The 18198-nt window shown below is 31.7% G+C and overlaps 1 protein-coding gene across 1 annotated transcript in view; it reads left to right on the top strand.

Moving 5' to 3' along the window:
* The window catches only part of LOC134707922 (E3 ubiquitin-protein ligase UBR4-like), a 117753-nt gene that overhangs the window by 43787 nt on the left and 55768 nt on the right, over positions 1-18198 (top strand). Inside the window, exons 47-68 of the mRNA XM_063568088.1 lie at positions 56-140; positions 3472-3544; positions 4693-4870; positions 5397-5444; positions 6699-7016; positions 7466-7597; positions 8099-8183; positions 8787-8994; positions 9813-9876; positions 10326-10460; positions 10868-11033; positions 11446-11607; positions 12177-12298; positions 12754-12862; positions 14101-14148; positions 14272-14348; positions 14826-14993; positions 15679-15735; positions 16015-16204; positions 16689-16818; positions 17333-17429; positions 17710-17817. Coding sequence (XP_063424158.1) covers positions 56-140; positions 3472-3544; positions 4693-4870; positions 5397-5444; positions 6699-7016; positions 7466-7597; positions 8099-8183; positions 8787-8994; positions 9813-9876; positions 10326-10460; positions 10868-11033; positions 11446-11607; positions 12177-12298; positions 12754-12862; positions 14101-14148; positions 14272-14348; positions 14826-14993; positions 15679-15735; positions 16015-16204; positions 16689-16818; positions 17333-17429; positions 17710-17817 — 2760 coding nt within the window. The remainder of the gene's footprint in view (positions 1-55; positions 141-3471; positions 3545-4692; positions 4871-5396; positions 5445-6698; positions 7017-7465; positions 7598-8098; positions 8184-8786; positions 8995-9812; positions 9877-10325; positions 10461-10867; positions 11034-11445; positions 11608-12176; positions 12299-12753; positions 12863-14100; positions 14149-14271; positions 14349-14825; positions 14994-15678; positions 15736-16014; positions 16205-16688; positions 16819-17332; positions 17430-17709; positions 17818-18198) is intronic.

Here is an 18198-nt window from a genome sequence, read left to right on the forward strand (position 1 = left end):
TCAGTTTTATTGCAATAACCCTAATTATTTTATAATGATTTACATGTACTTCTAGGAGACTAATGGTAACGTAGCAGGTGGTGGAGTGTCTGTATATTATTCTCATGCATTACAACTACTGTTCTTCAGTTATTCTCAAGGTAAATTAACAATTATTCTCATGCATTACAACTACTGTTCTTCAGTTATTCTCAAGGTAAATTAACAATTCTTCTCATGCATTACAACTACTGTTCTTCAGTTATTCTCAAGGTAAATTAACAATTATTCTCATGCATTACAACTACTGTTCTTCAGTTATTCTCAAGGTAAATTAACAATTCTTCTCATGCATTACAACTACTGTTCTTCAGTTATTCTCAAGGTAAATTAACAATTCTTCTCATGCATTACAACTACTGTTCTTCAGTTATTCTCAAGGTAAATTAACAATTATTCTCATGCATTACAACTACTGTTCTTCAGTTATTCTCAAGGTAAATTAACAATTATTCTCATGCATTACAACTACTGTTCTTCAGTTATTCTCAAGGTAAATTAACAACTATTCTCATGCATTACAACTACTGTTCTTCAGTTATTCTCAAGGTAAATTAACAATTATTCTCATGCATTACAACTACTGTTCTTCAGTTATTCTCAAGGTAAATTAACAATTATTCTCATGCATTACAACTACTGTTCTTCAGTTATTCTCAAGGTAAATTAACAATTATTCCCATGCATTACAACTACTGTTCTTCAGTTATTCTCAAGGTAAATTAACAATTATTCCCATGCATTACAACTACTGTTCTTCAGTTATTCTCAAGGTAAATTAACAATTATTCTCATGCATTACAACTACTGTTCTTCAGTTATTCTCAAGGTAAATTAACAATTATTCTAATGCATTACAACTACTGTTCTTCAGTTATTCTCAAGGTAAATTAACAATTCTTCTCATGCATTACAACTACTGTTCTTCAGTTATTCTCAAGGTAAATTAACAATTCTTCTCATGCATTACAACTACTGTTCTTCAGTTATTCTCAAGGTAAATTAACAATTCTTCTCATGCATTACAACTACTGTTCTTCAGTTATTCTCAAGGTAAATTAACAATTCTTCTCATGCATTACAACTACTGTTCTTCAATTATTCTCAAGGTAAATTAACAATTCTTCTCATGCATTACAACTACTGTTCTTCAGTTATTCTCAAGGTAAATTAACAATTCTTCTCATGCATTACAACTACTGTTCTTCAGTTATTCTCAAGGTAAATTAACAATTCTTCTCATGCATTACAACTACTGTTCTTCAGTTATTCTCAAGGTAAATTAACAATTCTTCTCATGCATTACAACTACTGTTCTTCAGTTATTCTCAAGGTAAATTAACAATTCTTCTCATGCATTACAACTACTGTTCTTCAGTTATTCTCAAGGTAAATTAACAATTCTTCTCATGCATTACAACTACTGTTCTTCAGTTATTCTCAAGGTAAATTAACAATTCTTCTCATGCATTACAACTACTGTTCTTCAGTTATTCTCAAGGTAAATTAACAATTCTTCTCATGCATTACAACTACTGTTCTTCAGTTATTCTCAAGGTAAATTAACAATTCTTCTCATGCATTACAACTACTGTTCTTCAGTTATTCTCAAGGTAAATTAACAATTATTCTCACGCATTACAACTACTGTTCTTCAGTTATTCTCAAGGTAAATTAACAATTATTCTCACGCATTGCAACTACTGTTCTTCAGTTATTCTCAAGGTTAGTTAACAATTATTCTCACGCATTACAACTACTGTTCTTCAGTTATTCTCAAGGTAAATTAACAATTGTTCTCACGCATTACAACTACTGTTCTTCAGTTATTCTCAAGGTAAATTAACAATTATTCTCACGCATTACAACTACTGTTCTTCAGTTATTCTCAAGGTAAATTAACAATTATTCTCACGCATTACAACTACTGTTCTTCAGTTATTCTCAAGGTAAATTAACAATTATTCTCACGCATTACAACTACTGTTCTTCAGTTATTCTCAAGGTAAATTATTCTCATGCATTACAACTACTGTTCTTCAGTTATTCTCAAGGTAAATTAACAATTATTCTCATGCATTACAACTACTGTTCTTCAGTTATTCTCAAGGTAAATTAACAATTATTCTCACGCATTACAACTACTGTTCTTCAGTTATTCTCAAGGTAAATTAACAATTATTCTCACACTTTACAACTACTGTTCTTCAGTTATTCTCAAGGTAAATTAACAATTATTCTCATGCATTTCAACTAATGTTCTTCAGTTATTCTCAAGGTAAATTAACAATTATTCTCACGCATTACAACTACTGTTCTTCAGTTATTCTCAAGGTAAATTAACAATTATTCTCACGCATTTCAACTACTGTTCTTCAGTTATTCTCAAGGTAAATTAACAATTATTCTCACGCATTACAACTACTGTTCTTCAGTTATTCTCAAGGTAAATTAACAATTATTCGCATGCATTACAACTACTGTTCTTCAGTTATTCTCAAGGTAAATTAACAATTATTCTCATGCATTACAACTACTGCTCTTCAGTTATTCTCAAGGTAAATTAACAATTCTTCTCATGCATTACAACTACTGTTCTTCAGTTATTCTCAAGGTAAATTAACAATTATTCTCACGCATTACAACTACTGTTCTTCAGTTATTCTCAAGGTAAATTAACAATTATTCTCACGCATTACAACTACTGTTCTTCAGTTATTCTCAAGGTAAATTAACAATTATTCTCATGCATTACAACTACTGTTCTTCAGTTATTCTCAAGGTAAATTAACATAACTTTAGTTTGGATTCATATCTTAGATTTGATCTGAAGAGAGATAATCATATTTAAGAGTGATTTTTATGAGGTTTATATATATCATACGTAAAACTTAAATGGAGCAATAATAAAGATGTATCAAAGATAAGTGTTTAACATCGGAGTAATTGAGATGTTGCTGAAAGATGCTAGCTTATTAGAGTCCTTCATTGAAAAATTGTCATCATTGATCTATCCAGGGGCGGATCCAGCCATTTTAAAAAGGGGGGTTCCTAACCCAGGACAAAGGGGGGGGGGGGGGGGGGGTCCAACTATATGTCCCCATTCAAATGCATTGATCTTCCAAAAATAAAGGGGGGGTTCCACATCTTATAATGAAATTGAGAATAGAAATGAGGAATGTGTCAAAGAGACAACAACCCTATCAAAGAGAAGAAAACAGCCGAAGGCCAACAATGGGTCTTCAACACAGTGAGAAAATCCTGGGGCATATATGCTCTATGGACATTCTTATTTTGTCTCAGTAGTTTTGCACATTTACTCATAAATTTAGTTTTTGTGTCACTGATCTAGATCTGCTACCATAAGAATTAAAACAAATTCAGGGTAAGATATTAATTTGTATGATCTTATTTTTTTCATTTTTTTTTCAGGAAAAAGCTTTGCCGCCACAGTAACAAAAGACTTGTCAGTAACATCTCTCTTGTTCCAGATTAGTCTTAAAAGGTAGGTTGTTAGTAGATAAGTTTAACATGTAAAAAAGGAGTGGTTAAAGATACCAAAGGGACCGTCAAACTCATAGATGGGAAATAAACTGATAACACCATGGCTAAAAAAGAAAAAGAGAAACAGACAAATAAACATACACAAGACACAACATAGAGAACCAAAGACCAAGCACACAAACCCCAACAAAAAAGAGGCAATGGCAGGTGCTCAAGAAGGATAAGCAGATCCTGCTACACATGTGGCACCCTTCGTGTTGCTTATGTTATAAATAGTAAATAGTCTTATTGAGTAGATCACATTTGTAAAAGGGAAGGGGATTGTAGGTACAACATAAGGAACAACTTGATATCATCTGTGAAACGGTTATTTTATAACTGTCAACCAACTCATGATAGGAGTCTGTAAAATTTACGAAGGGATTATACTTCAGCATACTGCTCCTCACAATACAAATGTTTGTTTCAGTTGCTGAATATTAGTTTGAAACTCCATAGATATTGGAGTCAATATGACTTTTGCTTTTACATTTATAATTGATTATGTGATTTTATTTGAGCTATTCTGGTAAATAAATTGTAAATGAATAAATAACAAACAATGTTTTATATCAAATGAACTACCAGTTTTATTGTTGCATTTTACACTTTGATTTAAAAAGTAGGTATGAATGTGTTTGAATTCATCATTTTAGAATCTAATGAATCTAGGTAATATTTAAAAAGTTTGGTTCAATATTTTCATAACAATTGAATCCAACCAATGAAGTAACATTATTGTAATTTAGGGGTATGCAACTTAAATTACCCATAGCCCTTTAGAATCAGAAGCGACCAAATACTGTAAACCAACTTATTTTCGCGAATACTTTATTTCGCGTCTGGTCCTATGTAGGCCACTTCGCGGCTATTTAATTTTGCGATTTTCTAATTTACTTGAGATAATTTTATAAAAATAAGAAAAGACCCAAGTGATACATATTCGCGACGATTTAAAAACGCGTTATTTTTCTTCTCGCAAGGTCTCGAAATAAGTTGGTTTACAGTAATTTCTTGATTTCTTGATTTAATCTTCCTTTTTCTTGGGCTCCTACTTTAGAAAATAAATACATTCATGTATGCTCTGCAATTATTTTCAATTTATTTCAGTAATGGGACCAGCAAAGGTAGCAACAATAGTCAGCCTTTAGTCCAATGGTCCGAGGTTCCTGGTCATGTGGGACTAATGTACTGTATGACACAGAGCACCAACAATCCTGTAGTCCTTATGATCAAACCTGATGCTATGTTGGTCCAGGAAATTAAAGTTGTTCCTGCAAAAGCCAAGGTTATTTAAAATATGTTGTCTTTAAATCATTTTAAAATACACAGATTTTGATTTTGGCTCTTGAGTAGGACTCTTGTCATTTGAAGATGTCCTCTTTTTAACATTCAGTCTTCACTTTTAACGGCAGGCTCAGCAGCCTAGCCCCGTAAAATTGCTTTCGTGCCTGTAAAAGTCATCTCTTCAGGACAACAGAATATAACATAAATCTTTCAAAAATTGGACTCCGAGTCTGTAGAAATTAAAGTTTTGTCATGAAGACTGAACATTTCATAAACTATCTATATGCTGATTAATAGGGGTTATCAATTACACAGACAAGGCATTTCTGCATTTTTACTATGGATCTTTGTGTAGAAAAAATAAATTGAAACTTTGGATAAAATCATCCTTAAGTGTTTTTAATAATAGATATGTTTACCTGCACACAATTTTTTTTTTTATTAAATATCAGTACCACATAAGAGGTTAGATACTTGTAGGCCATTATGAAGTTAATATTAACAGTTTAAGTTGTTGTATTTTGCAGATTCAAGATGTTGTGGCTATCAGACACACAGCATCCAATTCAGATCAGGTAGGAATGAGAGGTGTATAAAACAAACCAGTGGTTGACCATATTATATAATATAGGAGATGCTTTTAAATGAGTCAAACTGCCTCCCTGGTCTCATAGTTGCATATTCAATTTGAATAAGAGCAAAGATTTGTTTGTTCTGAGTCAAAATAATGTGTCCGGATAGGGTGACATGTTTTCTTGAGAATTGTTACCTTGTAGCTTGTGAAATAGGCTTGTTTAAAATCCATAAAAGAGTTTGTTATAACATTTTATATATCTGACTGGTATATTTTGTTTGTTGACGCCTGCACTGCATGTAACCTAGCCCTAAATTTGGTTAAAATGTGGACAATTTTGTCAAATTTCTCAAAAATCTAGTTCATCTATTTTGCGTATTTGGGATGTAAAAATCAAGGCTTTAAAATTAAAAAACTTTTTTGACATATATAACTCTATTTAACTTTTATTTAACTTTAACAATTTTTCTACCTTCAAACGTTGAATAATTGATGAGGGACACATATGTCTGATACCAAAATGTGTCATTTTTACTGTAATTAAAATTAGCAAAAGTAATGAATATCAAATCAATAACCTTGCTAGCTTTTAACACTCATTCTTTTAACAGCAAAAAAATACCATGATTCTACTGTAAATAATCATTCTTCAAACAGCAAAGAACCGCCATGATTCTACTGTAAATAATCATTCTTTAAACAGCAAAGAACCAACATGATTCTACTGTAAATAATCATTCTTTAAACAGCAAAGAACCGCCATGATTCTACTGTAAATAATCATTCTTTAAACAGCAAAGAACCTCCATGATTCTACTGTAAATAATCGGTCTTTAAACAGCAAAGAACCGCCATGATTCTACTGTAAATAATCATTCTTTAAACAGCAAAGAACCAACATGATTCTACTGTAAATAATCATTCTTTTAACAGCAAAGAACAACAATGATTCTACTGTAAATAATCATTCTTTTAACAGCAAAGAACAACAATGATTCTACTGTAAATAATCATTCTTTTAACAGCAAAGAACCAACATGATTCTACTGTAAATAAACATTCTTTTAACAGCAAAGAACCAACATGATTCTACTGTAAATAATCATTCTTTTAACAGCAAAGAACAACAATGATTCTACTGTAAATAATCATTCTTTTAACAGCAAAGAACAACAATGATTCTACTGTAAATAATCATTCTTTTAACAGCAAAGAACCAACATGATTCTACTGTAAATAATCATTCTTTTAACAGCAAAGAACTACCATGATTTTACTATGTGAAGATGGAAGTTTAAGAATCTACATGGCCAACACAGAGAACACTTGTTATTGGCTTTCTCCCTATCTACAACCACAAAGTCCTATAGCTGTACTCAAGCCAGCTAAGAAGAAGAAGGTTACCAGATCAGGACATACAACAGGATCTGTGTCATTCCCTGTTGATTTTTTTGAACATTGTTATCAGACAAATGACATTGAGTTTGGAGGAAACGATTTATTACAGTTGTATAATACACAGCAGATAAAACATAGGCTGACAGCTATCGGGATGTATGTGGCAAGCACAAAGGTATGGTTGTATGGTGAAAAAAATTAAGATATCATTTAGTCAGGGACAATTACAGTGTATTTATGTTCTTTTTAAAACGATATGTAATATGTACAAATAAATCTTTTTTAAAGTCCTGTTGACATTAATATCAAACCTTACAGAATATTTAACAAATTTTAGAAAGGTTAACAACAAAATAATGTACAACAAAGTTCAAACTTTCTTTCAACATGTATTTAGACTTTTACAAAACCATCAAACAAATATACCTAAAAATACAAACAATTCTTAGATTATAAATGTTCAAAAATCTTCATGGATACATTCATTGTTTAATGAACAAAAAGTAAAATGTGTAATGATCAAATATTGATTAAAAATTAGATTTTCTCAAAGAATTTTTTTAGATAGTCAGGAAAAGCTAATTAAAAAAACCTATTTAAATGTAATTATTTGTTATTTTCCAGCCTGCTGGATTTACTATAGAGATTAACAATACAAATGCCACTAATGTGATGGTTGGATTACGTGTACAGATTGGTACACAGAGTATCGAGAGAGTCCCATCTTATCTGGAGATGTTTAGTAGAACTGTCCCAGTAAGTAAACATCATGTACTGACAATTTTGAACTTTGATTTTTATGCCCCACCTACGATAGAAGAGGGGCATTATGTTTTCTGGTCTGTACGTCTGTTCATCTGTCCGTCTGTGTGTCCTTTCGTCCAGATTCAGGTTAAAGTTTTTGGTGAAGGTAGTTTTCGATGAAGCTGAAGTCCAATCAACTTGAAACTAAGTACACATGTTCCCTATGATATGTAATTTAGATCCCAAATTAAAATTTTGACCTCAATTTCACGGTCCACTGAACATGGAAAATGATAGTGCAAGTTGGGCATCTGTGTACTATGGACACATTTTTGTTATTATATGTAGTCATTCTGTGCAAGTGGTTTTTTTTAAATGACAATTTTGTTTCTATATAAGCAAATAACTGCTATGTGAAACGATCAATTTGATTATATGGTTTATAAAGAATTATTTTGCTGCTTTTGTTTCATCAATTGAGCCAATTTAAAAAAGTACAATGTTGTGTTGTAGGTAACTATGACTAAAGCTAGATGGTATGATTTGCCCTTCACAAGAGAAGAATCATTGACTGCAGATAAAAAAGTCACTCTCTTTGGTTTGTATCAGCTTTTATGTATTATTTATATAGCTTAATTTGCTTAAAGGCAAATTATATAATTATGATGTCAGAAATATGTATAAAGTGAAATACTGTAAACCAACTTATTTTTGCAACTTTGTGAGTAGCAAAATAACGTGAATTTAAAGAGTCACCAATATGTATATTTTGGATCTTTTCTGATTTAAACACCTCAAGTAAATTAGAAAATCACGAAATCAAATAGCTGCAAAGTGGTCTAGTTGGGGCCAAACCCAAAATTAAGTATCCGCGAAAATAAGTTTGTTTACAGCAAGAAAGAATGTAAGACTTGAATGTTTAACAATAAGTATTCTAGCAAGTTTGATAGAAGAGTAAGTCAGTTTTGATGAGAAAAAAAATAATTTTATCTAAATGTATTTAAATTTTGGAAATAAAATACTTCAGAGCTATTATTTATATGTTCTTCATGAAAGAAAGTTCTTCGTAATCAAAACAAAATTGAAATTTTGAATTGATCTCTTAGTTTGAATATCTAGCTGTTAAAAAAAATCATCTGATTAGTGAGATAAATAAGATCAATTTTTAAATGGTATAAAAGTTCTCTTTACTTATTACTAGTTGGAGCTAGTGCTGACTCAGGAGGTGTAACAATGATGGACTCCATTAAAGTTTATGTAAAAACAAAGGAATCCTTTGGGTGGCCTGAGGAGACAGACGAATTCCCAGAATCCTCAGTTTCTAAAGTTTTACAACAACAAGGTGTTGTCACGGTGACAGAAAGTGAAACAGTGTCATTTGCACCCCTACCACTGACATGTGCTGACAGGTTTGTAGTCATTTTTAATTTTGCAACAAATCTTACACATGTTATTTAAGTGAAGCCAGTTGAATTGATACAGTTATACTTTCATCATTTCTACAACAATAGCACTAGAAACCTCCATGAGATGTGTGAAAAGCAGCTAACCACATTGTTAATAACTTTATTGACTAACTTTTACCTTTAACTCAACTAAACTCTTTTTTCACTTTCACATTCTATTTATATCTTTGACAATGTCATAACAACTATTTTTGTAACATTACTTCAGACGTATTGCATGAACTGCTGAATTAGTACTTCACTGTTTGATTTCATATGTAATATTGTCCTGAATACACCACGCTTAATGGATACACATGTGGACCATGATAAATCACTACCTTGAGGTAATTTATGGGTTTTGTTGATTTTTAATGTGGTTTCACATGAAATTTAAAGTTTGAAACTGCTGTTTATACTATACAAACTAATATATACTGATATGTTATACAATCTTTTACAGCAGAATGTATTGAGTATGAAGGTTTAGGTAGAATCTTTGGTTAGTTTTTGCTTGTTAGGTAAACTGTGAAGTCATTATTAGGTTAATGTATATTACTCTCCTTTTGGAGTAGTCTTATCTAACAGACATATAAATTGGTTATCTATCTGACTAGTCAAATCTGAAAGAAGGGTAGTTTACCTAACCTAATAATGACTTCACAGTTCAGCTATTAAGCAAGCTAACAAAGGATATTACCTTTACCTACACACTCAATGCATTTTGCTGTAATAAGTTGGTCTTGTATCCATTTTCTACAAATATGTATTTTTCATTACAGATTACTAGGAAGTGCATTGGAAGTTTTAGATGGAGCATTTGTAAATACATCAGCCAGTGACAAGGTATTTGGAATTGTCTATAAAACACGCTGAACATATTTGACATCAGCACTTTATCAAATTACATATACAGAACTTGATGCATATAATTTTTTTTTATTAATTTATGCATAAATATTCCTTGAAATTTAAACACATCAGACCATGGTGATTTTTTTTTGAATTTACGAATTGTTAGTGTAGGTAAAACCACTTCTGAAGTTCATAGGTATTTTCACAACAAAAAAGATGGTACAAGTATATACTTAGTCCATCCAGTTCTCATCATTTGATAGCAAACGTTGCTATATATATATTTTTTCCCTTATTCTATTTTGTAATGAAGAACAAGACAATAAATCAATACATTAATATGTACTTTCTTCATGCTTTTATACTTATGATGGCTCAAAATAATTAAAATCATTTATGAAGTCCCTGTGTAAAATTTATTTATAACTTATTTATTATAGGACCCTACAAGAGAGACAGCACTGACTATAGCTACAAAGTTATTGACTCTACCAACACCACCAAGTGTACAGCAGCATACCAAGTCATTGATGGCTTCATTGTTCCCTAATACTGCTTCTTATTACAACCACAAGGTATTGTTTCACCTTTAATTTATTAGGTTTTTAAGATACTTGTATATGCCTATAGATATAGGAAGATGTGGTATGAGTGCAAATGAGACAACTCTCCATCCAAGTAACAATTTATAAAAGTAAATCATAAATTGCCTATTACATTAAATTCTCTGAAAATTGAAATGGGGTTTACATAATATGCCAACAAAAAAAGGGTGAAAAATAAACAGAAAAATGCACAAAAAGAGAATCAAGAAAAGTAGCTAAATGATTAAAGGATACAGAAATAACAGATACAGATTGGCCATTTTTATCTAATGCAAAACTGCCTTATAAAAGTACCATAAACTTTTAAATCAGACTTATATTAGATGTTAGTCAGTTTCAGTAAAGTGTTAGAAAGATGTTTGGATGTATATTTTCAGGATCAGGCCCAGTTAGTTCATGTAATGGACAGTTTGTCTAAAGAAGAGCTAGATTTGGATGTGGAAGCCTATCAGAGACTACTGGTTACTGCCAGATCTGTAGCAGTTGCAAGAGCAAGTAATCTAGTCAAATTTGCTGAAACAGGAACCAGTGCAAAGGAGGAAGGTTAGTGCTTAATTATTCTAAAGAATTATTGTTTGTAATATATTTGCTGATTCCCTAATTCTCCTTTGGATCAAAGTTCAATTTGTATGAGTTGTTTTATTAAGAAGGGATGTTAATTTTTATTGCCAGTGAAAAGAGTTAATTATCTGTATTTTAATAGGGGCCAGCTGAAGCTGCCTCCATGTGCAGGATTAGTGTTGAAGACCCAATGATGGCATTGGGCTATTTTCTGCTTTTTGGTCAGGTTGTTGTCTCTTTGACACATTCCCTATTTCCATTGTCAATTCTATATGTGTAATTTGTAAGTATTTAAGCTTTTAACAACATGTATTTCTTTGGATTTTAACATTCCTTGATTCTAAATTTATGATATATCCCTCCTGTTGTTTTACATTACTTGTATAATTTTCAGTTTTGGAAGTGACAGATTTAGAGGAAGAGAAGGAAGTGACAGCTAGCTGGTCTGTATCAGATGCTAAAGATAAACACTTTGTCACCATGTTGACTGAAGCATTCTGGAAGTTACACAGTGCTAAACCTGCTAATTCTATGCTAGCACCTGTCTGCTTACCTGGTAATTGATTTGTAGTTTTGACTTATAACTTTTCACATATACATTGAACAATAGTTATTTCTACATTTTCTTAAAAGTTATTTTGAAAAACAGATGCATTTAGATACATGATTTTGTACCTTTTAAGAGGAATTGTTTCATTAGTGACTAAGATCTACCTGGAAAATTAGGTCACTTTGACCTTTACTTTACTCTAACACAGTTTTGAAGATTTATTGTAGTTAAAATTAAAGAGGAATGATATCAGTAGATCCATCCTAATTTGTGACAAAGGTTAACTCTGAAATAAGGTTACTGTAATCAATATTTTACACATGAATATCTTGAGCCAATTTCTGCAGAAAGATTCATTTTTAAGCTAGTATATTAATTATTTTGACCATGATGTATAGTTACTTATATGCAGGCCAAAACCAACAGAGGTCTTATTGAGTTGATTAATGATGAAATGAAAAAGAATAATATTTAAAATAATGGAGGAGAGGTTTAGCTTGATAGCCCCATTTCTTAGATGAAATATTTTTTAGAAGAAAAAAAGGAGAAAATAAAGAAGCTTGTATTATTTTCAGGACTTTCCCATGTGGATGCCACAGTTAGTGCCCTTGTTGAGATAATCAATGCCTTTACTCTATGTGACCTTGATACAGCTAACCTGGCCACCAAGTTGTATGTTAGGTTCTTAATGAGTCCTGTAAGTATACTTTTAGTTTCTTCAGAACATAAATTACTTTGCAAAATTAAATATTGATAATACACTTAAACATTGATTGATGTTACATTTTAGATACTTTATTATTCTGGGGATACCAATTCCTATGGTTTTCCTGTGTACAGGTGAATATTTTCTATAGGCTTGTATGCATACTTTGGCAAAACTATGAAGTAAGATATCCATGAAAATGCAATTTTTTCTCAATTCATGAAAATAAATATTGACTAAAATAATATATTACATAGAACTATGGAAAGTCTTCCTTTCCTATGATAGTTTATTTTGTGCTTAAAGGAAACTTTTTATTTTTAATACACAATACAAGGCATATCTCACATGGTCTCTTATGTTGATTGAAGTTGATGTTGAAATAAAGAGATACATGTAAATTATCATTGAATAATACTTGACAGTAATTTTGTATTGATTATTAGGTACAGACAGTGAGTTTTGCCTGTAAACAAGCCATCATTAGATCTCTGAGACCCAGACACAGAAGGAGGCGTGTCTTTATACCATCACCACCTAGATGTAGTTCTCCAGGTAAATATTCTATCTTGATAGATTCATCTTCTGTCTGTTTATAGAGTTTGAGTGTTTCTAATTAAATCCCTTACACAATGAAGTTCTAGGAGCTTTAGGTGGTACCCAACACTTTCACTAAAATCAATTTGACTCGTTTAATTTTCATAAAATTTTGGCAAAGTATTTACTTTACCCCTTTGACAAAAATATAAAAATTTCTAAAAATTTGACCCAACCAATTTATCAGAAAAAGTATACTGGTTATATAGAAGTTTGACAAACACTCATTTTGAGAAGCTTGATATTCCCTTAACAAGGCAACGTAATTAAAACGTTTAGCTGATTTAACAGAGTTATCTCCCTGTAGTGTTGGGTCTTCATCTATCTGTTATTGGGATCACTGTATTATGAATTTGGTACAAAACCATGAAAACAAGGTCAAGGATATTGTATGTTTCATGAACAAAAGATCAAGGGTAATGAAAAACTTATTTGAGCATATGTTGGTTTTAAAAGAATACAAATTGAACCTAATTGCATATAAGAATTCACTGATATTTTTTAGCCTTATAATGTTAGATCTGCTGATCAGCAGTAGCAAGCTTTTGTCCTTCTTTCATATGGAAAGGCAATATTGCCCAGATAAGGAAAATAATGAAAAATATTATAAAAGTCAAGATTTGCACATCAGTGCTTATATGAAATAACTTACTGTTAATTCAGAAATTATTGCATGCATTTATTATTGCGATTTTGTCAATTTCAACTTAAATGCGAATTTAATTTTTACGATTTTGGAAAAAGTCATATATTCATTTAAAATATTACAAAATGCTAGTTTTAATTATTGCGTTTAAAACTCTGTCGCATTATTCGCAAAAATAAAAACCTCGCAAAAATTTCTGAATTTACAGTAAAGAAAACAAGCAGGTAGCAAAAGAATACATCATCAAATTTGATAAGTCATGGATTTTGTCACACCTGCCAACTTTCACCTGAAGAAATTGCATTGGATTTTCTCTGTAGAGGCTCCCAATTAGAAATTTCAAAACAGTAGTTTTGTCCAAAATTAAGACAAAACAATTGATTTTACCAATTAGATTATTAGAGTAAGAAGAAACAGATAAACACCATTAACATAAATTTGAAGGCCCCTTTAAAGGTTTTGTAGGACCATGAGAACCATCTTGCATTAAATAGTCTGGGTAGTGTGTTGTGTACAAGTATAGATGTTTAATTATCATTATATATTCCAGGTGGAGGTGATGATGATGATGGAGACAATGATGACAATGACAATCAAGGTGGCACACCTGTAGGACGTGTACCTGATCGTCTACAAGTATTTATGTTTATATATTTTTCATTATATATTCCAGGTGGAGGTGATGATGATGATGGAGATAATGATGACAACGACAATCAAGGGGATACACCTGTAGGACGTGTACCTGCCCCAACTCCACCTACAGAACAAGAAGCAGATGAAGCGTTTGAAGTTGTTGTAAGTAAATCTCAATACCTGAAAAGCCATAGCTTTAAAAGTTTTAAGTTCTTGATAAAACAGATCATAGGTTTGGTATTGTTCTTCCTGCCTTAGCAGAAAAGGTGTATTGAAATAAACTTGATATTTGGTAGAATTACAAGATATTATCAGGTTGCTCATTTCTCCAATGTTTTCCAGACTTCTGCTACCAGTAAAAAGACTTATGTAATGTACATGTATAGTGTTGTTTTTTAGTTTCTAATGCTGGGATTCTGAAGTGATTTTTTGGGGGTACATTGAAGTATAAAAATAGCTACTCAGAACCTATAGTGTTGGACTGGTTATGGGATATAGAATGAATTTCTTATGCTCTTATTATTAAATAAGGTTTTGTGGATACATTAAATTGTTGTCCAGCTCTAAGATGCATATGTTTAAGAAGCTACTAAGAAATGGCAGTATACTATTACAAAATTGCATGACTATTTTGTATAGGAACAGCATGAACCAATGGAGATAGAGCAGTCTATGCCAGGACGTCCTATTGGTTTAGAAGAGTTGTTATCAGGAGGTGTGAACTTCCCTCCTATGGTAGATATACCTCCTGATGCTGACGACGAGACAATGGTAGAGTTAGCTATTGCTCTTAGTCTACAAGAACAGGTGGGTATGACATACACTGGGGATTCATTATCATTCATTGGATATCAACTTTGATTGGTTTTGTGGGTTCAGGTGAACCATAGATTTGAATGGTCAATGAATTAAATAATTTCTATAGACTTTGTAAACAGATACTGGTTTAACCCAGAAATCAAATATCTGTGAAAATGCAAGTTTTCCTCAATCCACGAAAATTGATACCCAGGATAATAAATGAATCCACAGTATGTGTTATGTTTCCTTAATTTTATTTGACATTTTGATTGACTGCATGTTGGTATCACTCATGGTAGAGACATCTTTTTTACTCTCAGTGTCATTTTACTATGGATAATACTATGGATAACATTATAACATATAGGCATAAATTGCAAAGCTTGATTCAAACTTATTTGTTTGAGCTATTTTTGAAAGAAACGTTTGTATTTTTTACTTTCATTTATCAAAATCTTACCATGAATTGTGTATGCTGTCATTAAAGTGGAAAGTATGATACAGAATGTAGAGGTGGAAAATAATTAAATTCTGTTTAACATTGTAAATAAAAATGAGAAAGGAAATGGGGAATGTGTCTAATCGACAACAACCCGACCATAGAGAGAGCAGACGAAGGCCACCAATGGGTCTTTAATGTAGCGAGAAACTTGATTATGATATAATAATCAATGATTGTGGGTTTTTTCAGCCTGGAAGTGGATCTCTTGGTTTACAGGGTTTGAGATTGGCTGCTGCTCAACAAATTGTAAGTTTTTCTTATAATCATACACAATATTTTGACTCTTTACAGTCAGTCCTAAATATGTCTCGATATTTGCAACTCACTGGATATCAAGTAAACAGCAATTAGTACATTGAGAGTTTGATTTTAATTTTAGAAAATTAAGATTATTTGAAATCTACTTAATGAAAAAAGTGACATCAAGAGGCATAGTTTCTTTTAAAAGATTATCTCTGTATATGGTAACTTGTCAATGAGTTTGAAGTTTTTTTATACTGATAAATATTCATGACTTCTTAAAAGGATGATGATGAGCTTGAACAAGGACCTCTGTCAGACACAACAGCCTCAGCCCCTGGCAGTGATGATGAGAACGGTAGTAATGCTGCTACAGACGGGTCTACATTACGTACTTCCCCAGCCGAACAGGCAGGCAGTGGTGGGTCAGAGAGTGGCGGGAGTGCTCCAGAATCAATATCTGGGGATCAAAATGGTAAATATAGATATATGAAGATGTGGTATGAATGCCAATGAGACAACTTTCCAGCAAAGTCACAATTTGTAAAAGTAATCCATTATTGGTCAAAATACTGTCTTCAACGCGTAGCCTTGTCTCACACCAAACAGCAAGTTATAAAGGGGACCCCAAAAAATTACTAGTGTTAAACCATTCAAACAGGAAAAACATAGTTCACTATTAAACAGAAGGGCTCCAGAAATACCTAGCTATCAGAAAACAGTTTTACTTAAGGTTATATATACTTTTCAGACTAGCAGTATAGGGGCTTGACTATAAAATGTAAATAATACTTACTTTTCTGTAGTATTGATCTTAGTAGTATATAAAATCAACTGTTCAATTTCTATTGTAAAGTAAAAAATATCTGGTCGATAATTAGAAATTCTCAGTGTATAGTTTGAATGAAGGATCCCCTAACAAAGGATAAAACACTACATTTAATTTGATCTTCATTCAGTAAGTGGAAGAAGTAGTGTTTATGGAGACAAAGACAGAGAGACGGGTGGCAGAAGTGAGACTAGTAGTCTAGGGTTACCCAGTACATCACTACAACAAGACACAGATGCTGATTATGATGCTACTCAAAGGTGGGTCACTTTGTAGTATAGTTGTTCTCAATAAACATATTTGTAAATACTAAATTCAAAATTTCATTTTATTATCAGATTATCTGCTTATAATAATGACAAATAATTGGGAATAAACCAGTGATAGGATTGGGCATAATATAAACTTTTATTTTTGATGCATGACTGCAGCAGCACTATCTAGGAAAGGGGAATATTTTTCATTTGTTTGCAGTTCTAAGATGTATAAGATAACTTGTATACTACAATTTAAAGTGTAATTGTTATAATGAATTTCATCCTTACCTTAGAAATAATGGTCATAATTCATGAATATAACAGGAATAACTAAAAACATTGAACAGTACAACAGACAACATGAGCTATGGACACTCGTCTGTTCTGAAGATAAGGTTTCAAAGAAAAACTTCTAGGAACAACATGTAAGATAGTTTGACTTTTACAGACTAAAGTAATCGTTGGGTTTAAATGCTTGCACATGAATGTTTTTCAACAAGTTCATATTTTGTTTCAGATTGCACAGCTTGAGACTGATACTGCTAGAAAGATTGCTTCATTACTTACCAGAAATCAGAGAAGTTGGAGGTGTTAGGGCTATTCCTTATATGCAGGTTAGTCTCTCTTTAGGCCACTTTAAATTTATTTTTCTTCCCTGTAGATTTTTCCTGTTATTTTCACAGCTGTCTTTTTTTTTCAATTATTCATTTAGTTATGCAAAATGTTTTCAATATTTTGGGACGTTTAAGAATATGTCCTAAATGTTAATTTGGAAGGGCAATTGCCACTATTTGTAAAAGTGGACAGTTGGATTATGAAGCAAAACAATTTTTACATGAATTGCATACCTTGTTTACTTTAATGTTTACGTTTTTTTAAACTTATATCAACCAGGTATTACTGATGTTGACATCTGACCTTGACAGTGAAGAAGAAAAGGATAAAGCAGCACTGGACACTTTGTTGACAGCTTTGATTAAGGAACTAGATTTGTTCGGACAGGTTGGTTCAATGTAATATGTACAAGTAAACAAGTGTCTGTAGTCTTTCAAGGACTATATAAATGATGTTTATCTTGCAATTATCCAAGTATTGTACAAATAACTGGTGTACAAATAAATGTTTGCTTTATTTGTACTGTTTAAGTTATAGTGGTAGGGAAGGCTCGATTGATTGTGCAATGATTTCGGTAGAATTATTTTTTTGCACTTTTAATTTCATTTAAGACCAATGAACAAATATGGAGGAAAATTCAAACATCAAAACACAATCATAATTTGTATCCTATTATTTATTGAAAAATGATAAAACATGAATTTCAGGAAATTTTGTTTCATCATAGTGTTTGTAGGTCATTGAAATAGATTCAAATGTTCATTTTTC

This window comes from Mytilus trossulus, chromosome 2 (genome assembly GCF_036588685.1).
Source record: "Mytilus trossulus isolate FHL-02 chromosome 2, PNRI_Mtr1.1.1.hap1, whole genome shotgun sequence".
NCBI lineage: Eukaryota > Metazoa > Mollusca > Bivalvia > Mytilida > Mytilidae > Mytilus > Mytilus trossulus.